A 27,624-nucleotide genomic window follows, 5' to 3' on the forward strand; every position below is an offset into this window, starting at 1 on the left:
TGTGGTTACGTATTAGTGTGAACCGGACCCTCATCAGGTAAACCCGTCTGCCTTTAGCTGTGAGCTCCGAGATTTCGTATAATCGAGAAAAAAATTTGAATTCCAATTCCAAAGTTCAATATTTCAATTCGAAACAACACTTATTTGTTAAGGCTGGCTACTAACTCCCCGACATTGAACATTTCGCACAATTATTTTATAACACGCCTGGTTATTATATACGCGCTTCAATTCTCTCCACCGACATGAACTGACCAGGACACGTGTACCGAGGGGTTTATTCTGCAGATGCCATAAAATGACCTCAAAATCTCGAAGTGTTATGTACATCGCTCTACACCCCGCAAATGAGCCAACACAGTCGGCTGAAGGTTGCAATATTCGGAAAGCCGGCCTTGAGAACTCCATAAAGGCACTGCTGTTGACAGTGACTGGCGTCGAAAGATCATTTTGTTCAGGAAATGCATCGTGACAGGCCTTAACAATTAGAGGTCACATAGGCGTGGCCTTTAAGAGCAGTAAGAGACAGTGTTAATGCTCTTCTTAGTGGTATTTCTTGTGGATTCTGTTTCACCTGTACTCACCCCTCACAGGATATGAGTCTGCGCTGCGCTTACACACGTGCGATAATTTAAGCTGATAATTAATTAAAATATTACGATAATGCACGCAGTTGGTATAAAATTACGCAGTTTAGGAATTTTCTGCAAGAATTTGAGATGGCATTACTTCTTTTTGCCCGCCTTATCTAAGAAATACATATCAGAATACAATAAGAAGCTACCATTATTTCCTTATCGACCCCCTCATAGAAAATAAAGCCCCAATATGACCAAGCTGTTTGAAAAAGCCTTGGTGTCCGAAGGGCTGTCTGAATGTCGCGGTATCCGAGAGCCCCTGTTCGATTAATCAGCCATCATTCGTAAATTTTTTCTCAGCGCAGTTCATTTAGTCTTTAGAGCCGCCGCTGCACGTCTGACACCAGGCCCTCTTAGCAGAAACCCTGTTATCCGCACGCCATCGCTAGCGCCATCGGGTTCCACACAGGACGAGATCCTTACCGCTGTGGATAATAAAATAATTTAAATACAACACGGTACGTAAATAGGAGTGAATACCGTTTGCGAGAAATAAATAGTTCAAGTGCTTTTTGTGGGTCGTTCTGTATACCTTATATTCATCTGCAAAGTTCCTGATATATCATCAAACGGAAGTTCTTGCTGTTAGAGAAGCTAACATTAACGGTTGCTGCAAGGGCTCCGCCCACACAATTCCGACAAGGAAACCTCTTAGTCATGTTGACAAAGTGTGGACGTATACTGTCCCCACTCCCGACCTCTTCAAAGTATTGTCTCCTATTGCCTCGCCATGTGGCTGCGCCGGGCTGAACGTGAGACTTTGAGAAAAGGAAAGTAACTTACATACTGGCGATATCTTATTTTTCTCGTGTGCTTGCCCAACTAAATACCGTTACGTGCGACAATGCGACAGCTCGCACCACTGTGTCTGTTACCTGGTGCTCGTTTTCCACGGACCGTCACACCGTAGATCAGAGAATTGTCTAATATTGAATGTGCCCTGTGAAAATTCCGGCAGCCGATTTCTGTGGCGATAAGAATTTTATGCTGCCACGTTATAAGGAACCTAATGTCACACAAGGCCTAGCTTCTAAATTTCGTACCGCTGATGTTTGATGGCAAAATTACATGAGTCTGCGGCATTTAAACTTCAGGGAGGAGGCTTGCTGTGGAATACTTTATTAATTTCCTACGTTATCTTGTCGCGCATTCTCCTTGACAATAAAGAAATCATATTCAGCCAGCACACCCTCTGTAGTTGTTATGTGGTACTTGAACCGCGCAACATATGTTTGCATGTATAAAATCCTACTTGCATATTTGATAGGCCAGTGGCAGGTTATTTTGTTTCCGAAAGCCATTCGCTCGGACTAATGTTTGGGGTCATAAAACTTACTGCTAACGACACATTACAGGTGCTACTGCAGCATTTACCTTCGGGGCACACTTCCCATCAGCGGATATTTTAATGATAAAGCAGTTCTTGCCTCATCAGTGAAGTCATCAGAGCGTGTAGCTAAAGCGAATTCTCATGAACTGATATTAAAGAAAAAACAATGAAACCCACGCCTGGAATCGACGCACAGTCTTTTCATGTACCAGGTGAGCACGCGAACCACAAAGTGTATACGCCGACTTCCTGCGAGCGCATCCATGATTCTCCTGGTTTAACATAAAGACGCTGTAGAGCGGAGAGGGAAATAAATAAAGGGCTCAAAAAAGAGAAATAACATTTGTGACAGAAATAAAAATATGAAAACAGAAGTTCAAAATAAAGACTCGAATAAAAATAAAAACGACGACTCGTTCGCGGTGCCGCAACAACCGCAGCAGCAACTCTCCCGCTTTCGCATTCCTCCACTGCAGGCTCTGCAGTGTTCCCGAAAATGTTTCCCTTGTATCTGTACTTCTAGAAGATAAAATGTTTTCGGTTTGATCATTAAATTGTTCAGATTAGGAGTGCCAACTAAGAAGAAGGTGTCCAGCGTATGGTGCATGGGTATTTGTGTGAAGCCTCTACCTGTCAACCGTGGCCGGTGTCAGGAGTGTTACAGGGGATTTACCTTTCTCAACCTGCCAACCTCGTCTTCGAATTTTCGATAACTGCGTCGTATGACCTGCATGAAGCCTGTACGTGCAAACTAGGGAGTAGAAGTTTAAAGGCCTGTACAAGACCCATCTTCCTTCCCCTTTCCGAGTTTAGCGGATGAGGAAAGAGAGATGAGGCAAAAAATGACTCAGCAAAAATGTCAAAGTTAGCGGAGTGAATGACATAAGAATTATATTGAAATCGAAATTGCAACGCAGTCATATTTAGGATTTACTGGCGAGTGAAAGGGAAATGCCATCACATTTTGTTCGCGTCAGTAGAATCAATCGCCCCAATTCAGTGCGAAAGGACTGCTACATTTATGTTGTTGTTGTTGCTGTTAAGAACTTTATTTTTTCTCTGATGTAGGAGGCCCCCTACTCACTGCCCCCGGCACACAGGCCTATGGGACGGAGGCCGGGGCCTCTGCGACTAAAGACAGGCGAAGCGACAGTATTTCTTCGCGGCTTCAGCCGCCAGGCGAATAGCTTTCTGCTGGTTGGCGGGGGACTCGCTCCGCAGTAGCAGTTCCCAGGCTTCTCTGCTATTTATGTTTTCCTTGGCGCCAGGGGAATCAAGGCATTGCCAGATTATATGATCCAGAGTACCCCTTTCTCCGCAGGTTTCGCATCTATCGTCCGCCTTTTCCTCCACTTGCGCGTGGAAAAGCCAGGCGGCACTTGGGAAATTCCCAGCCTGCAGGCGCCGCCAAGCTACGGCCTCCTTGGTACTTAGCGTTCGGTGCGGTGGTGGCAGAGACCTTCTGCTAAGTCTGTAGTGTTCTAAGATTTCCTTATACGTTTGCAACTTCTCGTCTATCCCATCGCAATCAGGCGGCTCTACGGCTGCCCGGAAGTAGAGAGCTCGGGCTAGCTCATGCGCCGCCTGGTTGCCGGGGACGAATTCGTGCGCGTTCACCTGGTGCTTGATGTAACTATGAAGGTAATCATTGTCCCCCTTCCCTCCTCGATCAAGAGATAAGGGAACAAAAATATGTCCGAGATGGCGATGGGAAGGTGCAAACTTTAGGCAATCATTAATTACGTCATATCTTGAAAATGCGGTAGCAATAATATCTGAATTTCGCGCGGCTAACTTCTTCGTGATTGCTGCTCGGGCATAAGCTCAGATTAAGGCCCTCCGTTTACAGCCGCATATTTCTTCGGCCACTCTCTGCATTTAAGTGGATTGCCTGTTTCGAGAGACACTCCGTTGATTACGGCTCCATTCAAACCTAATTCGTGAAGCTGTGGAGGTACGCCTACACACATTGAATGCAGCTGATAACTAGCGCCGCACCTGCTGTCGCGCTCCGGCATGTCGCATGACTAGTGCACTGTCAACCGCCACAGCAAAATGTAACATGTTTTATTGACGTTACAGTGTGGTGAGACAGAGAGACGCTGGAGTTTTGACAAATAAGAATCTATGGTTTATCGGCGTAACTAACGTCTGGTGATACCTGTGTGAGCGTTAACACCATTTCAGTGTCCAACATAGAGCAGGGGGCAAACAGAGGAGCGGTCGTGACGAGATACATCTTATTCGGAAAAGTGTGTCTCTTCGTTCTCGGAAGCAGCGCAGCCACACACCTTTCAACTCCCTGTTTACCACGCATCTGGCTCTCAGCTTGGGCCCCCGTTTAGAGCCGCAAGATTTCAAGGTGTCCCAGAGGTGATTTTGCGCGCTCGTTATGACGAGCAGAAAAGATAATGCTGGCGGTGAATGTTTGAGACAGTGCATGCCACTGAAGCATACCGTCATAGGAAGCATACTGCCCAGCAGAAGCATCCACTCTGTGAAAAAAGTGCGTGTAAGCATTTACATAACTGTACACGTGCATGGAAAATGTAAGCTGTATAAAATATGGGATCGTTAGATTAGTGTGTATGGGTCAGAGCACCCAAGCGAACTTGCCAATATAGTTCGTTTTTTTTTTTTTTTTCAAAATGAATACTTCGTTCATCATTCAAAGGCAATCGCTTGGTACGAACCAGGCGTACTCTAACCTTAGTACATTTTGTAGCGGAGGCAACCATACACTAGGTCAGAGCGATTTAGCGGAGCCCCGGAAAGCTCCAACTGCGTATGCGCGAAGAGCGAGTGACGTTACATAGCGTACATCTGGAGAGCAGCGCAGATATCGCGGAACCGCCGCCGACTCCACCGCTGCGCGGGTGACTCCGAGGTGCCGTCGCCGCTGCGCTAGCTGTGCATTCTCCAGGAGCAGTTACGTCACGTGGCTCACAGCTATGGTGCTGGGGCCACTGCCGACTCCTCCGCTACACGGGTGACTCAGAGGCACCGCCGCCGCTGCGATTGCCGTGCCGCACATGCGCACTGACGTCATTGCTCTTACAAAACAATTTGACGGTTTCAACGCTGCTAAACCGAATGTCAGCTAGCACAGGACCGGGTTAAGTGGAGAAATATGGGAGAGGCCTTCGCCCTGCAGTGGGTATAATCAGGCTGATGATGATGATGATGATGATGATGATGATGATGATGATGATGATGATGATGAACCGAATGTGGAGCGAACTGTAGGCGACCGAGCGTTGCATAAAACTCAGTGTTCCTTTGAATGCATCAAATTTTACCGGTGTTCTGTGCGATGTTTATGTACGTTAAAGATCCCCAGGTGGTCGAAATTACTCCCTAACCCTCCACTATAGTAGGGTGGCTAGAATGACAGGTGTGACGAACGCGGCACTCTTTCCATAAAGAGGGGTTGCCCTCCGAGCTTTACAGCCGCTGGGGCCAAACGGAGCGCTGCAGTCTGGGTCGCCGTCAGCATTCAAAGGGAGACGAACGCGTCCAAGGAACGCTGATACGCTGGAGCAACTGCGCATGCGCGGAGTGTATATATGTGGCACCGCGCCGGTACCGGCGCAGTCAGCCATGGAGAAGTTGAGCCGAGGAAAGTCTCATCGCCTTAGGCTAGCAAAACTTCGTAATTCGTTGCTTCCGCAATTTTACTCGGGATGGCTATTGGTCAAACCACAGCCAACGTTTTTTGCACTAGTTTGGTATACAAGCTGACACTTCTTGCCAAATATTGATGATCATCTCGAGCCTCAATATATTAAATGTCGTATTAGGTTAGCCATATCTCACATTCGCCCCCTTCTGACTGTGCGAGTGCGAACAGGTGCAAGGAGGTGCCACAGAGGTTCTGAAATTCGCAATTGCCCTGCATCCATTTCTATTTTTCGCTGTTGGAGCTACAACATACGTTTGTTTACTTTTGGTGCAGGAGGGCGCCAAAGCCGCATAGAATGCTTTGTTTTTCGCGTCCAGAGGTAGCAAAAGTAATGTTAACCATTCGTAAAGCAGCCTTAATTGCTCGCTAATTACAGGTGACCGGAATACCTAGTGGCAAACGAGGCATGTTTTAAGGGCACTCATCAAAAAGTCGAATGTTTTGTTTTCGCAAATGCCTATTGATGCGGAAAAGCTATACATCACTTACACCATTGTCTTCAGCATCTTCGATTCTAGAGTCCCGGCGCTCCACCAATGCTCTTGCTGGGGTAGAAAAGAAAAAAAAAATATTGGTCCCTATTTACCCGGCTAAGCGAGATGTAGCTTAGGGACCTTAGCATTTCATGTCACTGCTGAATATTTTTATCCAGACTTCGCTCTGCAAAGAGGTGTGTGAAGGAGCCTCTATTGGCTGCAGCTCGGGCTGTGATTCTTCCTGCCATAGGCTGCAGCTGACATGACCCACTTTCACCGATTGACCGTCGAGGTGGGACATATGCTTCTTCAGTAGATGCACGAGTGTGGCGCGTGAGCCTCACGACATCGCTGCTACGAGAAGCATAACGACGTTAGCGCTAGTGGGTTATCTTGTTCTAGCACAATAAAATAATTAGTTTGTTTTCTTCAGCATAGTGAGCTAGAAGTTAGGGTAATGAAAAAGGCTTTAGGTACGACGGAAAGCCTCAAGTGTCGACTGCAGGAGGGGCATTAGCATGCACAAGAAACGCAACTTTTCTTCCGAGGTCGCAGCGTGTCCTCCAGCGCAATCTGCAACTGTATCACTGTTATTTGCTGAAACTCTGAGGCAGACTTTGGTCACTAAACTTTACGGAACGCTACGCTGCAGTTGACAGATGAGTATTCCCGCCTGAAATTATACCTATACAATGTGCGTAGCTGTGGAACACGGAGGATCGCTGTGATAGGAAACTGAAACTCTTGTAAAACCACGGTGATGGCAACGTTGTAAGCGAAAGCAGTTTTTGACAGAACCGCCGCACAACGCAACGTCACCTCCCAATTCTGCTTGCTAACGAACTCAGCACAGCTGCAGGAGCGCCTTAGACAGTGGGTAGTGGAAAGGTCGCCATATTGGCTGGGAGAGGCTTTCGACGCGTAAGCCCGCACTACTAGTAAACTGCTTCTTCAAGCATACGGTACGCTACTAGTTTGAAAATACAAGCACTGAAAAAAACAACAACTGTGGGATATGTCCCCCTGGCGCCATTTACTTTATTCGAGAATACCTGGCGACAATCAACATTTCGACTTTACACTGACTTTACTTCGCTGCTCTCGCTTTTGCGCTTATTTATTTTTTATTTTATTTTTCTGTTTTCAATATAGATGACTGTTCATCTGCACTTCTAACTCTAATTGACGGCGATCTTGTATTAATGATTAAAACTTGCACTGCAAACCGCAGTAACGTATGCACCGCTTCTTCAATCTCATCGCCGCTACCGTAGTTCTGGTCGTGGACTATCTCGTTGAAAGCTGCAAATATGGTAGCGCTAGGCGTTATTCCGTGCAAAAATTCGTGATGAAGGTACTTGCAAGAGGCATGTACGCTGCGTATTTATGCGAGATCGATATAAAAATGTAATATCGAACTGGAACTGCGCACTAATTTTCCCCAGCGGTTTTACTGGGGAAAATTAATGTCTCTAGCCTCCGGAAAATCCGGCGTTATCGGTTTCGTGAGCGAAATATTGCGAGAATGCCGCTCTAGCAGGTTGCAGTGGACAGCTGACTTTCACGGGCACTGATGGGTCAGTGGGTTGCATGGCGTCATATACATGACTGGTTTCGCCAGCACTGCCAACTCGGGCCCCTCCTTTAGGTGGGAGGGTAAGATGGAAGTCGAACACTTCGGGCCGCGTGGATCCCAAATCAGGACGTGTGCCCCTATGAGAAATACAGGCAGGTGTGTATGCTTAGTAAAAATGGGGCTTCGTATTAATGTCGAATTGTATCGCACAAGCGTGACGAGACTAAACTTAGAGACGCACTAATCAAACATTAGTGGAGATGAAAGATCAACCCAGTGTTTTGACTTGCATCATTTTATTTTTCGTGTTACTCCTGCTTACGTTAGCCTATCCGCCACTATGTATTGATTAGAACTGCACTGTAAAATTTCACATGTGTCCCATTTTTCGGATTGCATTTTACTGTGTTAACGTTGTGTTATTCTCACCCCCCCCCCCCCCCTTCTTTCTTTATGTAATTGTCCAAAAGGGTCTTCGAGGGGGCAATAATTAATGCATGAATGAATGGAATGAATGAATGAATGAATGAATGAATGAATGATGGAATTATTTCTGAGCGTACGTTTGCAGGCTAGTTAGGATGTTTACAATCAAATAGGCGCAGTGTACAATTTATTGATAAAGTGCGTAGGAAAGGCAAACGAAGATCCTCAAGTGCAGAACTATCTATGGCATACGCAGACAGGAGCCATTAGAGCTGTTGCATTATACACCCTCAGGACGAAGCCTATATGTTCTCTGAATTTAGTACTTGATTTGGGTCTTCACGTGCGGTAAACCTCCAGTACAGCTTGATTCACTCTGAACCCTATGTTCAAGTAATTCCCAAACATTTTCCATAAAGTCCAAAAAAAAATACAAAAAGCCTCCGTTTCTTGCTTTCTCTTTTGATGCATAGATTGAAAAGATGCATTCGGCATTTGTATTCAGTAGATGCAGCTGTATGAAGCCAGCTTCAGATTGAAAGCGCTTTGACCGCATCACAGCAAGCATCGGTATGGTGCTTATTTATTTTGAGAGCGCCTTATTTTGACATACAAAACTTGTGCGTACTTAGGAGAATGCGAGCCATTAGAAATGGACTGACGCGTTAAGCAATGTTGTTCAGCCTTGCTCGACCTCTTCGATATATATCGATCTAATTTCACGAATCGCTGTCTCCGAAACACTACTTGCTTCCGATGTAGTTTAAACGCGTGGTCGCGCCTGGGGCAAGTTGCGACAGCTTTTGCGGAAGCTGCCGTTTTGGTTTCCTTCGCCCATGATATTGTTAATGTGGAAGATTAGTCGGGCTGGTAACTAACCTGTACGTCATCGTATTCGAGAGTTTTTTTATTTGTTTCGCATAACCAGAAGAAAATAAATTCAGCAACGTGAATTTACCAAACTACTGCTGTTTGAAGAATGTCACAAACGTAGATCGCGTGCAATGTGGACAGGTAAGACTTTGCTCTGACAACGCGAGCTTCATGAGCAGTCATTTCATATGGTCTTACCAGGCACATTTTCAAACTCGCTGAAAGAGCGATGAAAGAAGGATGCAGGATGAATGAAGGTTCCATTATAGCACACAACGAAAGCTATGCATTAAAGACAAACCAAATACAGCACCCAAGAAATAGACCCTTTTTGATGTAAATATGACTGTTACGATTGCGAGCACCGTACAAGTCTACATTCCTGTCCCAAATGAGCTATGCAGAGCGACTGTCACTTTTTAACCAGCCCGAACAAAAGAAGAAAGTCCACATCATCACTCAAGATGAAGAACATGAAGGGATGGTCGACAACGAACTTCCGTCGCTCAATGCCACCGCTGCTCGAAGTAGACGCTGTGCTGTCTGGGCGCGGGGCAGATCCGACGGCACTCGTTGCGGATATGACGGAAGATGAGACCAGGCTCGGCTCCTTTTTGTCTGGCTTGCCTCCGCGCTCTGTGGCGCAGAAACAGGCAGCGTGGCGTGCCAGCGCCACCCTGACCCCGCGCGCCTTGCTCAGGCCGGATAGCTTGGCGCGTTCGGTGAACACGTCCTCAACACCCAAAGCGGGAAGCACTCGCTTCAGATCTGTCACCTGTGATTAAAGGAATAAGGGAAGGTCTTCACTGTGCTCGTTCATTTCGCAAGAGTGGTCCAACGACTGCCAAACCATGTGGCTGAAAAGAAACGCCAGCTCCGCTCAAAGGGCAGTTCAGTTTTCCCAGTCAGCAGGCAGCATGAGTTTGGCCAAGGTGGAACTTATAAATAGCTTAGTGTCTCTGTCCCATCACTTTTCTTACTAGTGGCCTGTAGCTACATTCAGTCCCGATTCCAAAAAGCTAAACGATGTCACTTGTAAGTAAATCGACCCCCAATCATAAACTCGCTCTCTTCATGGAAAGAGCTGGTAGTTGTAAACTGCATCATCTGAATATTTACGCTGGACCGCACGCCTAGTTCTGCAATAACATAGTCGGATTTTTGGGCTTTGATACATTTACTCGAATTTGAAGTTAGAGCGCACAAGTCGAGTATGTCTTTGCTACTTCCACCGCGAACAATTTTCCCAACAGTTCTTGGATTAGGTACGAGCCTACTGTCGACTCCAATACCGCTTTAAAACTCCTAGTAGCAACCCATAAAAATTGAAGTAATCCAGATTGAAGGTGCAGCCAAATTGCCTTGCCGGTAAGTGATTAGTGGCTGTAGTACTCGCTTCCACCCTTCCATTAAGTTAGGGTGCACAAAACACCTGCAAACATCACAGTATGTCCTATGGGGAATATGAATACCTCAGGACACTTTTGGAACGACATAATCTACCTGCGCCCATCATCAGGCCGCATTAATCGGGACGGTTTCCAGCTATTTTTTTTTTGTAACCGATGAAAAGGCTCCTGAAAATGATATCACTGTTCGTCCTGACGAGGCAGAAAAATGTGTAGCTTGATGAGGAGTTATCGCTAGAGTATAAATAAAAATAATAAATGAATAAATGTGTTTGAAAAATTCAAATGACTTCTGCCTTAAAGGCTTCAGATCATTATGCGCTCTGTTTGGGTCAAATAAATTACAGAGCTGTTGTGCATCACATACTGTCAAGTGTAGATGCCTCATTACCACGCTTAACATAGCATACATATAATAATATAACATAACATAACACAACCGGGCCTTATACCAGCCAGGATGATATTCTGTCCGGTAAGGAAGGTAAACCTCACATGTTTAGGCCAGAGGATACCAAGCTGATGACACAAAGGCTCTGTAAAGCACAGAAAATTTGCATTCTCCACCTGTCATAATAATATTTGTTTGTTGACCGCTCTTTGCTTAGTATGAAGCAATGCTTTCCTAAAGAGGTATGTGAACGTGAATATAACAACACCACACGGCAGTGCTTTAACGGCGTGCTATGGCACACAAAAGAGAACATCCGGACATAAGGCCATATAATGATGTACTTCAACATTTTTCGTTGATGAGCAGTGGACTTGGTGCTTAAGACGGAGTCATACTGTGGAAACCGTTGGTCAGCTCTTTTCGTCAACAGCGTGCTCGCCTAATGATGGCGACCCCGTCACGGCGCACCGACACGAACTATTTAGAAACATGTCGTTGTCGCCCACCAACAGCTGTCGCGAACTTGTTCTCCCATAGCTGGGCAACACCATGTCACAGCGCGTGAACTTGTTGCTGTTTGCAGCTCCGCTTTCAGGAGCCGCTCGCTTTGCTATAATTCCGTCGAAATTGCAGCGTTGTGTGTGTGTTTTTGTGAACGTAGACAGTGACGGCGGCTTTCAGTTTCTCTGCACTTGCTTCGATTGTGGCGAATAACCTGAATAACATCGCTCGGGCATTCGTTTGCGTCGCGATGTGGCCTCTGAGGCTTCCCCACGGGCATATATAGGAAGAACGGGACATTCAAACACTGTTATATATACAATATCTGAACATAAATAGAGATGAAGTGCATAAATAATAAGGAACCTGCTGCTACTTCGAACTTGCTATTCTGAGGGTTTTTAAACGTAGACCGCAAAAGACCTTTTTTTTTCTAGGCAACAAGATTTTCAAGTCAACCGAAGAGCCGCTGCGAGCGCTGCAAGAGAATTTCGGAGTCATGCCTAACTGCCTACACTGTGCCCAATTATGGTTTTCAGTGAAAAGCACGAAATAGAAGACGACAGCGAAACCTCCGCAGTTGCAGCAGCTGCTGCCTTGATCCTTTTGTAGGCTGTGGATTCAGCTGATGATAAGCTGCCGCAGAAAATAAATAGGTGAGCACGTGGTTGCAGAATGCTCCTCAACACGGCGCGTATGGACACCAAATGCAGGAGCTGGCAATTGAAGATTGTGATGCCTACCGGCACAGAATTCAAATGAATATCAGCGCTTTCGAAGAGCTGCTTGCAAGAGTGCGGCCATTGGTTGAGAAGAAAAACATGAATTTCAGGCTGTGTATTCCAGCTGGCGAGCAGCTGGCTCTCACTTTACGATATCTCGCTATGGGTGAGTTTTGCAAATGCGGCACGATCTTTTGTATTGGCCTGACTGAATGTAAAGAGTGCAACATCTGCGAGTTAACGTGCTCTTGTTCTCGGAGGCAGAAGGATAGGTATAGAACCAAGACGCCAGTGGCGCGTGCAATAACTTGCTTTCGCCACAATTTATTTAAGGATCGAATTAAACGGTACATTAGCTTATGAATTGAAGAGGACCGCTTGTACAAATAATATTCGAAGCACCGAAAACATTATCTGGAGTTGATGAAACGTGCTTTGAATTAGAGCTCTAGATAGGCGTTTCATGTGTGTCCTCGACAATAGTGGTGGTGCATGCAACTTTCTGAATTGAAACTTGCGTTTATTCTCGATTTCCACGGGACAACCAGGTGTCTCTCCAGTGGTGGTCTAGAAGAGAGCAATACAATTTCTGGTATCTATTGGTATGTATGCAAAGCAATGTATGACACCCTAAAAATGTTTTGACGGTGAGAAGAGTTCACTGCAGCAAGACTTTTTAAACTGTAATGAATGCATTACTGGCGAGTTCAATTTTTTATGGCCATGTGAGCGCCCGCTGTAACACATTGCAGCCGTTGCGTACATTTTAATCTTCGATCAGTGCCTTACTTATAACTTTTTAATGATACAGAGCATTAAGTATTTTCTCCAGATTCTCAGTAGAATTTGTTACCAGTTTACTCAGTTTAGAACACATAAAGGTGGAATTTAGAGCAAGTTGTAATGAGGATTGAGGTTATAGTATCACAGGAACAAAACCTGAAGAAGTAGAACGGAGAGGCCAAAGTGCATTCTGAAGGGAATGCATAGCTTCATTGCCGTGACAGGTGTGTGGGTTTAATTTTATAATAAAAAATGGTTCATTGCAGGTGCCCAGTAGCCACAATCAATGGAGTGCTATTGTCGAAGGCTTTTAATACCCATGGCAATTTCCCAGCTGTGCATGGGCAGTCTACGGAAAGCACATTTCAGTGATGCCGTCTGCAAACATCGCTGCCAAGTAAAGAAACTACAAAGGCTTTGTTTTAGCATGGTGCTAATGACCCTAGTTAAGGCTGAGTTCAACTTTATGTTCCTGGATGTATAGAAAAAGTAAGTACCGTTTTTATCACAGTGCGCATAGCTGCTGGAAGTCCCGCTTACGCAGCTTGCGATCACACATGTTCACATTGGGCCGTTCGGTAATATACGTTCATCAAGACTCGCCAATCACCGACTTGAGACAATTTGGTCTCGCATTTCTCAATATGGTGCCGGTTTGCAAGAGTCTGCTAGCGAAGGTAGAGGCTCTTCAAGCTAAAAATGAGCTTATCATCGTCTGTGCGCTCAACCTACGCGGACGGATGCGTAATAAAACAAATTCGGTTCGTCAATCTTTGTTCGGTAGCGTATGCCTTTCCGCATGGTCTGACAATGGCCTTGCACGCCAAGTTCCGTCCTCGAGCTTCCCCAATACTCTCTTGGCAAACGCATGATGCGCCGCTATGGGGCCTATAAGCATAGGTCCCCAACACCGCCTGCAACACTAGGTCAAAGGAGCAAGTCAGCATGTCTTGTTTCGACAACCCCCTCGCACGTAGTTTCGGCGCGCGGTCAGGCTGCATCCCTGCTTGCGATATCTAGCTTACCAGTGCCGCGGAACGGTCTTGGAGACGGTTCCTGGCGGCGACACAAAATGCCATAGCTACTAACTACAAAAATGAGCCGAGACTCGCGACGGACATGTAAGATCATATTACTAACTACAAACAATGAGCCGAGACTCGCGACAGATATGTACGGAAACGTCCGTGAAACACGTATCATTACCTCGTCCCCCTTTAGAGACAGTCGCTTTTTCTCCTTTAACGCTTAGCCTCTTTCGAACATCGATGGGTCCGCGTCAGCTCTGTTTAGCGGCCCGAGCCCCAACCTCACCTTTTATCAGCCTTTCGCTGCAGGCTAACTGTTCTCTAACTTGTCAACGAAGCCGATGGGCTGCGAGAATGCACAGGGATGAAGTGGGCATCCCCCGCCGACTTTTCGCAACTAGAAGCATTGTATTGCAGCGAGTTTGTTTGCACATGAACAAAAAAATACAAAGCACTTATTGCTTTGACTCAGAGCACTGGTAACTTGCAGCCAGGCATCGTGTTGCATATTTCTCGGTGCGATTTCACCAACTGGCTGTAGAGAATCGGCCTCTGCCGAACTTCTTTTAGTAGACGCTTATAATTACACAGCGAAGATGATTTCGCACCGCACATGAACAGGCTGCGGCCCGAACACCACTAACACCAGCAAGCCGAGACACTGGAGCAGAGTAGCTCCTATTCTGCTCCAATGTCTCGGCTTGCCGGTGTTATTGGTGATATTGGGTTGGATGATGTCGCCTGCTAGCTAGGTTGCGCGCGAAATATGGGAGAATCGGAAGTCCCGTGAATGGAAAGGGATAATCGAAACAGCTGTATGCATTGGTCGCGCAGTAACAGACGTATCTGTGCCAGTCATAAAAGTCGCCCATGCTGGCTGCAGAGGTTGCGAATCTTAAGCTCAATGCGAGAGCAGTCTAAACAGACATTACGTTTTTTTTGTATTTACGATTACTATTCTTAACAGTAATCCGCGCGTAGCGCACATAACCTGAATGGGTTTAAGGTTGATATTTTGTGTGGAGAAATATGGGAGAGGCCTTCGCCCTGCAGTGGGTATAGTCAGGCTGATGATGATGATGAATAACTACGACACAATGTCTAAACTCAACTGTAGTATGATCAATCAAAAACGTGATGCTTACTGCTGTGCTGTGCAAATAATGCTGTGTTGACATTCTGTGTTAAGTAAACAACTTAAATATGACCAATCAGTCAACAGCCAACAATTTCGTGTACCACTATTCGATAGATGTGGGCAGGATATCCATAACATGGTATGTACTTTTTGTGAGACATTTATTGACTCACTTTATTTAAGTAAAAAACATGAACGCGGTTCGCCGTCTTTTTTGTAAGGGAGACGAATGGGAAACTTTTTACATTCCTTCAGTAAGCATTCCAGCATTTTTAGCATTTTCCCTCTTTCTTTTTCAATGTTTTTTTTCCGACTCACTTGCAAATCGTAGAGCAGATAATGCATTTAGCATACTGGCAAATCGCTGGCAATTGTTCCGATCACCACTGTGCCATCAGCCAGAACGAGATATTGATGTTGTGTTCGCAACTTTAACACTCCAAACATGTTTGGTGTCAAGAAGGACAAGACAACTTCTTTATTTTTTTAGAGAGAGTTCCGATATAGAAGGCATCTTTGACTGGTGAGTAGTTCCTGAGTGCCATGTAAAAAGTGTAACAAAAGATGGATTTCCATGAGATGGCATATTATTAGCCCTAAACATAAAACATGTCAATAATGTTTTAACGGGCCTACTTGATTGTTCATACTAATTACAGGAGTGCGATAACTTGACACAATCGACAAATTGGATAAAAAAAATACACGACACGAGACACAAAGCCCGACTTTGAATTTTATTCTCAAAGGCGCGCATACTTATTCACACCTTATCGTCACAAATACACAAAAAACTAAATCAACAATTCAAGGGAAACGAGATAGCTAAGTGAAACGCGGGGTCCTGTGCACAGAAGTCTTAGATAGCTACCTTTTTAGTTAATAAAAGCAATATTGCTTTTGAAATGAAAGATACTGAAGGTTCACTTGTATACTCGGCCCCATCCGTGACCGAGGCCATGGTAAACGCTTCCCAGATCTCTCTTGCGAACGTGTTTTGTAACCTAAGCAACACTGAAGTACTCTCCAACAAGGGTGTGCATTCGCGCATTTGTGTCATTCACACATCTACCCGTCTCGCCTTCGTAAGCCGCACCAGCAGAAAGTTTTAATCTATATACCACACCCTCAGCACATGCAACAAAACTGTTCTGTGCCTCATACCGCAAAACTATTTGTTCGGTCCTTATCTTTTCTTGTAGTTTACATTGGCGCACAGGTTCTCAAGCTTCTGAGGTGCCGAAAATACAACCGGAACTTCATGCTTTTCTGCTGCCTTCTTTAGCCTGTGTGACAGCGCATGAATGCAAGGTCAAAATATTGGGCCTTTTATTGCTTTCCTTCAACTTTGGTGGTATCTCTTTGACGACAATCTTGAGCACCTTATCAGCCACCAACACTGTGTTCGGATAGCCCGCTATCTAAGCCGAGTGGCCTGCAAGTTCATACAGTCATGTACGTTATGATGCACGACGTTTTTAACGTATGTTAAAAACACGCATCAGCAACGTTTCGTTTAACTTAGAATATGCTAAATCGTTGGGATGTAGACCCTTTTCGCTTCTTGTTTTGTAGTACCACCACACATGAGGACCAATTTCAATAACTATCTCCATGAAATTCAGGCAGTTGCGATGCAGCAGTGCAGGTGTGAATAAGTGTCCTAGATGAGCAAGCTGAAATTGAACCACTGTTTTTGGCAACACCTGGTCAACGGCACAGTCCGCGTCGACACACACAAGCAAATCATCAACATACCTGAACATCTGCTTGTTAACAGTGCCTGTTAAAATTTTCTTGCTAGGGGTGACCGAGTGTTGCAAAAGAGAATGCGACAAATGGACACTTATGCTTCAGATATGCTGATGATTTCTTGTGTGCTTCGATACGGGCTGTGCACTTGACGAGATTGTGCCGAACACAGTGAGTGAATTTCAGTGAGCTCATCTAGGACTCTGATAAATACATGAAGTGGCGCATCAAAAGCGCCTGCAGTTTTTGGACATAGATATTGAAATCGGTCGTGGGAAGCGATCTGGGAAGCCTTTACCGTTTTTTCGGTCACGGACGGCGCCGAGTATACAAGTGAATCTTCGGTAGCTTTAACTTCAAAAGAATCTTTTAATCGACTATCCTGCTTTCCATGAATTGTTGTTTTAGTTTTTATGTGTTTGTGACTATAGGGTGTGCATAAGTATGCGCGCCCCTTGGAGAATGAAATTCAGTGGAAGGTCAGCGCTTTGTGTCTTGTATAGTGTATTTTTGTAGCCTATTTGTCGGTTTTGTTAAGTTATCGCACTTATTTGATTATTATACAACATGTAAGCATAAAGTTTATTCATTTGCGCGTCTTGAAAGGTTTGCGCCTTTTTGTCATCAACATATGCAATTATGTGGATTAGGTGGTATATGTATTTATACATACACAACACTGTCTTTCCGTCCTCGTTGATATGAAGACATACTATATGACATGTAGGTTCGGCATTCTTCATGACCTAACAGATTTAGGCATTTGCGGTAGGATCTTAAACTATCTGAAGGACTTCGCGTCGAATCGTTCACTTCACGTGCGCTCAGGGTAAACGTTTTCGAAGAACATTGTGCTGGCCAATGGAGGACATCAAGATAAATACATTTCTACATTTTTTGTAGAACTGAATACCTTAAGCAAAATAATCACAAAATTTGTAATGTATTCACTGTATGTCGATGACCTACAAATAGTGGACACAAATTCTAATGCATCAACATGAGAAAGACAAACGCAGCTTCCATTAATAAGCTAGTGACAGGCAGATCAAATTTAATTTCAGTTTTTAGCACAAAACCAGCGGTTCTTCCATTCTCTCCCTGATGAGGCCTACAAACTGATCTTAAACACCACCTAAAGGAAGCTATAATGCCAATAAGAAATCATAACAAATGTCGAAGTGTAACTTTTGACAAAAAACTCACTTTTCTACAACATATCAACAATATCATAAAGAACGCTTCTCGATCCCTAAATATATGAAAAGTACTCTAACGGAAACTCTGAGAATCTGACAGAACCTGCACTTCGCACGACTTTCACTCGGTAGTACGCTCTTCCCTGGACTACGGGTGTGTTGTGTACGGGTCAGCAGGACCTTCTGACTCAAACCTAGATCGTGTGAAAAACCGTGCCCTGCAGCTTTCAATTGTGCTTACAGAACATGCCCCATAAATAGCCTCTATGTAGAAAGAAACAAATCCACCCCTCGAAAACAGAAGAACAATGCTTATGTGTTCCTACATCCCAAAACTTCTCTATTACTGTATAGTCACAAAGTGTCCATCTAGAACAATTTTAACAATAAACCCCAAGCAACAAGACCACTAATTCTCCGTTTTGAACAGAAATGTAAGGAATTAGACATACGCGTACTTCATACTGTGGCAGACATTGCCCATATCCCCGAGCCAATTACCCCTGTCTACAGCTTCCTTTCTGCATCCGACTCCGCACTAACACAATTTCGTAAAAGCAGACACCACCTGATCGTATAACATAAACGTTCCTAGCCTCAAGCGAAACACACGAAAAACATACAGAATTTCATATGTATGGTTCTAAAACTGCTTTCTATGTTGGTTGCGGTGTAGTACAAGACAAACTCCAAAAAATAGTTTAGTTACCTCTGTGTGCAACAATTTTTACTGATGGACGTTATGCTATCTCCTTACCTGTAGTAAATGCAACGTTGAAAAACGTATAATCTACACTGACTCAGTCAGTGTAATGACAGGAAATGAGATACCTTATGTAAAAACTACTTAAACGCAAGGACGCAAAGTGAAATTCTGCTGGCTACCAAGTTATATAGGGGATATGTGGCAATGAACGAGCTGATGTATGGGAAACAGCCGGTCGGAACACAAAAATAGAAAGTTTTCTTTTTCCATTTTCACTCCCACTTTCCTCCCTTCCTCTACGGCGCGGTTCAGGTGTCCACAGAACAAGTGTGAGAAATGCTCCGCCTTTTTTTCCTCTAAAAAAAGTTTTGTTAGTATTATTATACCATTAAAAATAAACGTACCCAAGAAGATGCTATAAAATATGTAGAAGGAAATATGAAAGTGAAACGGCAAGATTCATGTCACAAGGATATAAACATCATATAAGAACTCATATTACTCGCAGACCAAAAGCAATATACAAAACACTGTAAAGAACTTATAAAAAAAACTGAAATACATATGATTTCTCAGAGAGGGGAAAAACAATAAAGGGGAGGGGGGGGGGGGGTTCTAATAAAGTACGACTGGCATCTCAAGTCTGCTCGCCCGTGCAACATAAACAAGCGCATGCGCCAGCGCCGCAGAAATCAAATTACGACTGGCATCTCAAGTCTGCTCGCCCGTACAACATAAACAAGCGCATGCGCCAGCGCCGCAGAAATCGCGCCTCGCCATTCATGTCTAACTGGCCAGACAGATACTTCCAAATGATGAGGCGCAGGATCTGCAAGGCTGGGTACATTACACGGGCGGAAATTCGGCGCGCCTCAGCGAGGCACGACGCACAACACGAACAGAACCACAGTGAACACAAGATGTTCGAAAGGTTGTGCTGGCGCCTGTCGCCGGCGCTCACACGGACGTTGAAGATTCTATATGCGAGCCGCCAGATTGTTTTCTCAACTACGCACTCAAAAAAAAAATATCAGGCGAGAGGCTCTCGGAAGCACCGCAGTGCACACCAGCCACCATTGGATGCGCTACTTCATCTGGCAAGGCGCTGTCTTGTGGGGAGGACTTACTTCCTTCTTGCAAGACAAGATGTACCTACATGTGAACTCTGGAGAAGAGGTTGTCACCACTAACCACATTTTAATTACATGTACAAGACTTGAAGAACTAACACCGAAGCACCTCCCATGAGTTTATGATGAACATATCCCATTACGCCCAAGCCTACGTTTGGGAGAAAGGTCACACAACATTTACTGCATATCTTTGTCCCTAAGAGTAGCAAATGTTTTACATAATCTATAGAACCGACAATAACGTTTACAGCCTTTACACCAAGTGGATATTTTAACCCTTACTTTCGGCGCATGATGACCTCAGTCGCCTATGTGCCATAAAACATAACACAAAACATATTAGGTGCGTTCATATCTACTGTACTCTTCTAATTTGTGACATTTTTAGCAGTATAAATGACAGGACCCGGGTCACATAGAGGAGGTGTAAGCTCAGTTGGAGCTATGAAGCAGTTCCGAGGACTTGGCGCAAACAGCAGTGCTGGCGCCACAGCAGGGCACATCCTGTACACGAATTATTTTCTCAGTGAGAGAGAAGTGGAACAGGCAGTGGAGCATTGTTGCATATGCGTCCGAAATTGCGGCCCCTGTGTCTAGTTACTCATGAATAATTGACAACAGATATCTGTTGAATAATCCGAGTGCTGCCTCCGCGGTCTTCACGGCACAACATTTGGGCCATCCCACTGACAACGGAGGATGGACGTACACGGACTGGAATCGCCCATTCTTCCCCGCGGGACACGGCTGTGTGCGCGTGTGTTGTGTGGTGTGGTCGGTGGGTGGCGCGCGAGAGGGACGCTCGTGCACGTGCTCCCTTCAAGTGGAAGAGAGACTCAGCGTTTACGGAGCAGTGCGGTGCATGGTTCATTGAGGCGCTCTCCGACCAGTGTTGTAGTGAGTGCAGTTTGGAGAATTAAAATTCATGTTGTTGTTTTAAAAGTTTTCCCTAACACATGGAATAACGAACAATATATGATAGTAATAAACCGCACTGGTCATGTCGAAGAGACAGTCTGCCAACTATTTCTGGTAGCGCATTATCAGCATTGTAAGGAAAAATCACGTCTTAATAATGTGCCCTGCATCCAAGTAAATGTGCAATAAAATGTACTAAAGTGTGTTGCACATAAGCGTATAACTTGGTACACTTTTGAGGACAGGGCCGCAGTTATAATTACCGAGGTGACTACGCATACATGTGCTCCATTTGTGCACGTCATTGCATTCATTAGTTACGGAACTCCACTGTTGGTCCCAAGTATACGGGTTCAAACCCGACTTTGTTGTTACAACAAAGGCGAAAAGCAAGGTGCCTGTTGAAGAACCCCAGTTGGTCAAAATATTTGCACTCGCCACTACAGCATCCTTCATAGTTTGAGTTGCTTTGGGATCTTAAGCTAAAAACATAATCATCTGTTCTCTCTGTCACCTTTTATTTTCCACTTCTGTACTCATGCAGCAATGGCATCCTGTTGGCGCCAGTCGACAGTCCTGTATAGTTTCATTCCCACATAAGCATGCTTGTGAGACCTCCAGCTTTGACATAGTGCATTATGCCTGAATAAATAGTTACCCCATATCAGTTTTCTGAAACATTTTATTCATTTGATGATTCTGAAATTGCATCTTCCTCTGTAAGATTGGGACTCATTTGATATTTCACGACAGCCTCAAAATTCCAAGAAGCTGGCCATCTGCCTATGTTGGCCTGGTATTTGCCGGAGAGCGTTGGTCACACTGATCACTAAATCGTCATATTCATCTTGATACCTTTGCGGCCGGTTGCAGAACCTAAACTTGTACAGCTGATTCCACCGGCAGCCTTTTTGAGCTGGAGAAGATTTCTGCCGGCTTCCTCTTTGTTCCCTGGCTTTTATGAGCATTGCTCCTGTCACTGGTATCGGCACTGCTGCAAGAAGGTTGTGGATTATCGACATTCAAGGAGTTTGGTGTTGGCATGCTGATATTTCCTGTGTCTTGCAAAGTGCCATCATTGCATTGGCTAGGGAAGCAGTCAGTTTGGCCCAGTAGCTCCACCTGCGAATGTAAAATGTTTTGTACAAACGTGCATAATTAGATATATTTTGGTGCAAAGAAACAACAACAATAGTAATTCTTGGCAAGACGCTTTTATTTTTTCGACTGTTATGTACACACTGTGCAAACTGCGCAGAAATCTATATATACAGAAATATTTTTACACTGCGTTTTAAATGCCACACAGCTTCATCATAACTAGAGTATATTTATAGGAAGTATTTGATGTTACTCACCTTTGGAGCACTATTGCAGACTCCATATGATTAGAATGACTGTCATCCTGCGGGCTCCGGCTGAGTAGGAAAAGATCTTCGAAGTGTGCCCAACGCGGCACGTACAAGTCTTCGGACCCGGCCCCAAACTTTTGCAAGGCGTTCCCTTTTGTCTCCCGAGGAAACTACGATAGCAGGTTGAAAAACCGTTTCCGGACATCAGCCGCTGTACAATAGACAAGACACAGTTTAACGGAATGAGGAATGGTGCGAATAGCACCTTTATTTAGCCTGACCGCTTTTCAGTGACACCCAGCTGTCTACCGCTAACAATGGAAAAGTGGCTGCGCGAGCACGTTCCTTGAGACTGGCCGTGCCATAAGCAAGCCTCTCGCGCCTACCTCATGGTCTCTGCGTAGTGTAGAAGTGGGTGATTTAATTGCGTGATAAACGCGAGAGAGCGATAAAAACTCAACACTCAACATGAATTCACTGAATGACGAAGGGGGCGGATCTCAGCTTTATTTAGCCTGACCCTTTCGTGACAGCTATAGATTTGACTACCTGGAACAGTGACAAAGTGGCGGCACGTACGCTTTCAATGAGACCAGCAGCACAAGCACGCCTATTGTGCCCATATGACCGTATCAAGTTTGGCGCATGGTAGAGGTAATTATTCGCGTTATAAGTGAGAAAAAGCGGTAAAAAAAAGCAACACTGAACATACATGCCCACCTGTGAAATCAGGTACCAGCGCTGCTGCGATCTAGTCGTAGGCCTTCTCTTTAAGGTCACGAAGCTGATGCATGCGCTCTACTACATCCGAAAAATAGGTACCGTGCTTAAGCCAAAGTAGCTAAACGACATATTCGGTGGGATGATTCTGATTGCAATGCGGCTTGACTATAGTACTCGATTGAAAATATTATTTGAGCTATATAATATATTCCCTTGCACGGAATGCACAGCAGTGGTTATTCACTACAAAATGCATGCCTTGGTTACTTTGTTGGCGCCAGAAAATTTTATCTGGCTGGCGAACAGGCCGAACCGTGTTTCCAAACGTGGTTTATCGCCTGTTTAATTTTCTGAACCCTGTAAAATCGAGGCAACGCTGTAGCAACCTGTTCGGCCTCCAGGCTGTTCGTGGAGTGTGACATGCTGCTGGGAACAAGTTGGTTCGGGAACTTGTTCGCGGCTTGTGTGGCGAAATTGTTCGATTGGTGTCGCCCTTGTGTTTCCGCAGTGTGACTCCGCCTTTATAAATAAGGCTTATGTGCATCCAGTTTACAAAACCCCGAATACGTCGTGATTGGTACAAGTTCGTCTATGGCCAGACGTCATTGGACGTTTTCCTGGCGTGTTTTACTTCCAATATTTTAATCGATGACACAACAGTTGAGTCAAAAGTCATATGCGACACGTTATCGATGACATTCTCGCCTCAAGAATGCACATTATCATTACCTGTCTCAGCCGGAATCGGGGTAGGCTGACGTCAACTTCGTATTCTCGGAACCTCAACTCGAAAGCTTTCACACTGATCTTTTCCTGGAGGTTGCTGAGACCATCAAGGTCCGTAGGCAGGAGGAGCACCATGGCTGCGTCCGAGCGCCGGTACGGCAGCACCAGTGCGCTGGCATGCAACGACGGGCAGTCGGCCATCAGAAAACGGCCTGACTGGTGCATCATACGGACCTGTGCAAGCCACAACAGTAGAGCTAGCTGTCAGGCGCTCGCTGCGTCATTCGAGCACAAGTGCTTCTTAACGTAAATTTTTTCACGGCTTCAGACAAGCAGTATTTTGCACAGCGGGACAATGTGCGCGTGCCGCCATCTTGAAGCCTTGTATTCACAATAGTTTGAGTACAGACTGCAGAGGTGTATATGGTTGTGATGCGCTCTTACGCTCTTCGGAGAAATTGTGCACTGAAGAGACAGTATTATTGTTGCCAAATAATGCCAAACCGTTTGTAAATTTTCGGATAGCACCTTCTAGGACCTGCTGCTATGAAAGTAAACATGCGACACATAAAATAGGGCGTGCTCTTCCAATTGTGGCTGCTCGCGCGATAGACAAGCGAACGCGGTACTTACTGCCTTTTGAAAGCTAAGCAGATTTAACACCCTACCTTTTGACCCCAGGGTCCTCACTGCTTTGGCTGCTTCATGTAGACAACACTACTCTCCTTTCATCAATATATGAACATCTCCCGCGCTGCACACGTGCTCTTATCTCTCCGTGTGCGGTATCCCTCCCCCGCGGTCTCACCAGTGCGGAGGAGGTTGTGCTTCGGAGGATTCGTGTCGGGGGTGGCCCACACCTCCTGCCTTCACTAGGACCTGGCCTCATTTACGCAACTTATATCCCCACCCAGGGTGTCCGATATAGAAATGCAAAATTTTTTAAGGCATATTCCCACATGCTGTGGGACTGCCCAGCACTGAAACCGATAAGAATGCAACACCTGACGGTGTTGTATTCATTGATTTATTGATTACGAAAAAGCGTTTGACTTAGTAGAAACCTCCGTGGTGATGCAGGCATTGCGAAATCAGGGGGTAGACGAGCCGTACGTGAAATTGCTGGAAGATATATATATTAGCTCCACAGCAACCGTAGTTCTGCCTAAAGAAAGTAACAAAATTTTTATATAGAAAGGTGTTAGGCAAGAAGACACGATCTCCCCAGTACTATTCACAGCTTGCTTAGAGAAAGTATTCACAGAAAGTTTTAATCTATATACCACACCCTCAGCACATGCAACAAAACTGTTCTGTGCCTCATACCGCAAAACTATTTGTTCGGTCCTTATCTTTTCTTGTAGTTTACATTGGCGCACAGGTTCTCAAGCTTCTGAGGTGCCGAAAATACAACCGGAACTTCATGCTTTTCTGCTGCCTTCTTTAGCCTGTGTGACAGCGCATGAATGCAAGGTCAAAATATTGGGCCTTTTATTGCTTTCCTTCAACTTTGGTGGTATCTCTTTGACGACAATCTTGAGCACCTTATCAGCCACCAACACTGTGTTCGGATAGCCCGCTATCTAAGCCGAGTGGCCTGCAAGCTCATACAGTCATGTACGTTATGATGCACGACGTTTTTAACGTATGTTAAAAACACGCATCAGCAACGTTTCGTTTAACTTAGAATATGCTAAATCGTTGGGATGTAGACCCTTTTCGCTTCTTGTTTTGTAGTACCACCACACATGAGGACCAATTTCAATAACTATCTCCATGAAATTCAGGCAGTTGCGATGCAGCAGTGCAGGTGTGAATAAGTGTCCTAGATGAGCAAGCTGAAATTGAACCACTGTTTTTGGCAACACCTGGTCAACGGCACAGTCCGCGTCGACACACACAAGCAAATCATCAACATACCTGAACATCTGCTTGTTAACAGTGCCTGTTAAAATTTTCTTGCTAGGGGTGACCGAGTGTTGCAAAAGAGAATGCGACAAATGGACACTTATGCTTCAGATATGCTGATGATTTCTTGTGTGCTTCGATACGGGCTGTGCACTTGACGAGATTGTGCCGAACACAGTGAGTGAATTTCAGTGAGCTCATCTAGGACTCTGATAAATACATGAAGTGGCGCATCAAAAGCGCCTGCAGTTTTTGGACATAGATATTGAAATCGGTCGTGGGAAGCGATCTGGGAAGCCTTTACCGTTTTTTCGGTCACGGACGGCGCCGAGTATACAAGTGAATCTTCGGTAGCTTTAACTTCAAAAGAATCTTTTAATCGACTATCCTGCTTTCCATGAATTGTTGTTTTAGTTTTTATGTGTTTGTGACTATAGGGTGTGCATAAGTATGCGCGCCCCTTGGAGAATGAAATTCAGTGGAAGGTCAGCGCTTTGTGTCTTGTATAGTGTATTTTTGTAGCCTATTTGTCGGTTTTGTTAAGTTATCGCACTTATTTGATTATTATACAACATGTAAGCATAAAGTTTATTCATTTGCGCGTCTTGAAAGGTTTGCGCCTTTTTGTCATCAACATATGCAATTATGTGGATTAGGTGGTATATGTATTTATACATACACAACACTGTCTTTCCGTCCTCGTTGATATGAAGACATACTATATGACATGTAGGTTCGGCATTCTTCATGACCTAACAGATTTAGGCATTTGCGGTAGGATCTTAAACTATCTGAAGGACTTCGCGTCGAATCGTTCACTTCACGTGCGCTCAGGGTAAACGTTTTCGAAGAACATTGTGCTGGCCAATGGAGGACATCAAGATAAATACATTTCTACATTTTTTGTAGAACTGAATACCTTAAGCAAAATAATCACAAAATTTGTAATGTATTCACTGTATGTCGATGACCTACAAATAGTGGACACAAATTCTAATGCATCAACATGAGAAAGACAAACGCAGCTTCCATTAATAAGCTAGTGACAGGCAGATCAAATTTAATTTCAGTTTTTAGCACAAAACCAACGGTTCTTCCATTCTCTCCCTGATGAGGCCTACAAACTGATCTTAAACACCACCTAAAGGAAGCTATAATGCCAATAAGAAATCATAACAAATGTCGAAGTGTAACTTTTGACAAAAAACTCACTTTTCTACAACATATCAACAATATCATAAAGAACGCTTCTCGATCCCTAAATATATGAAAAGTACTCTAACGGAAACTCTGAGAATCTGACAGAACCTGCACTTCGCACGACTTTCACTCGGTAGTACGCTCTTCCCTGGACTACGGGTGTGTTGTGTACGGGTCAGCAGGACCTTCTGACTCAAACCTAGATCGTGTGAAAAACCGTGCCCTGCAGCTTTCAATTGTGCTTACAGAACATGCCCCATAAATAGCCTCTATGTAGAAAGAAACAAATCCACCCCTCGAAAACAGAAGAACAATGCTTATGTGTTCCTACATCCCAAAACTTCTCTATTACTGTATAGTCACAAAGTGTCCATCTAGAACAATTTTAACAATAAACCCCAAGCAACAAGACCACTAATTCTCCGTTTTGAACAGAAATGTAAGGAATTAGACATACGCGTACTTCATACTGTGGCAGACATTGCCCATATCCCCGAGCCAATTACCCCTGTCTACAGCTTCCTTTCTGCATCCGACTCCGCACTAACACAATTTCGTAAAAGCAGACACCACCTGATCGTATAACATAAACGTTCCTAGCCTCAAGCGAAACACACGAAAAACATACAGAATTTCATATGTATGGTTCTAAAACTGCTTTCTATGTTGGTTGCGGTGTAGTACAAGACAAACTCCAAAAAATAGTTTAGTTACCTCTGTGTGCAACAATTTTTACTGATGGACGTTATGCTATCTCCTTACCTGTAGTAAATGCAACGTTGAAAAACGTATAATCTACACTGACTCAGTCAGTGTAATGACAGGAAATGAGATACCTTATGTAAAAACTACTTAAACGCAAGGACGCAAAGTGAAATTCTGCTGGCTACCAAGTTATATAGGGGATATGTGGCAATGAACGAGCTGATGTATGGGAAACAGCCGGTCGGAACACAAAAATAGAAAGTTTTCTTTTTCCATTTTCACTCCCACTTTCCTCCCTTCCTCTACGGCGCGGTTCAGGTGTCCAC

General features: G+C 44.7%; 1 protein-coding gene across 1 annotated transcript in view; it reads right to left on the bottom strand.

The window, feature by feature from the left end:
* Window positions 1-9,413: 9,413 nt before the first annotated feature.
* The window catches only part of LOC146199842 (iris-like), a 44,813-nt gene continuing 26,602 nt past the window's right edge, over window positions 9,414-27,624 (bottom strand). The window contains exon 6 of the mRNA XM_084592817.1: window positions 9,414-9,776. Within this exon, the coding sequence (XP_084448943.1) occupies window positions 9,414-9,776 (363 nt within the window). The remainder of the gene's footprint in view (window positions 9,777-27,624) is intronic.

Source organism: Amblyomma maculatum, chromosome 2, assembly GCF_055883805.1.
Source record: "Amblyomma maculatum isolate TAMU_Amacu chromosome 2, ASM5588380v1, whole genome shotgun sequence".
Classification (NCBI taxonomy): Eukaryota; Metazoa; Arthropoda; class Arachnida; order Ixodida; family Ixodidae; genus Amblyomma; species Amblyomma maculatum.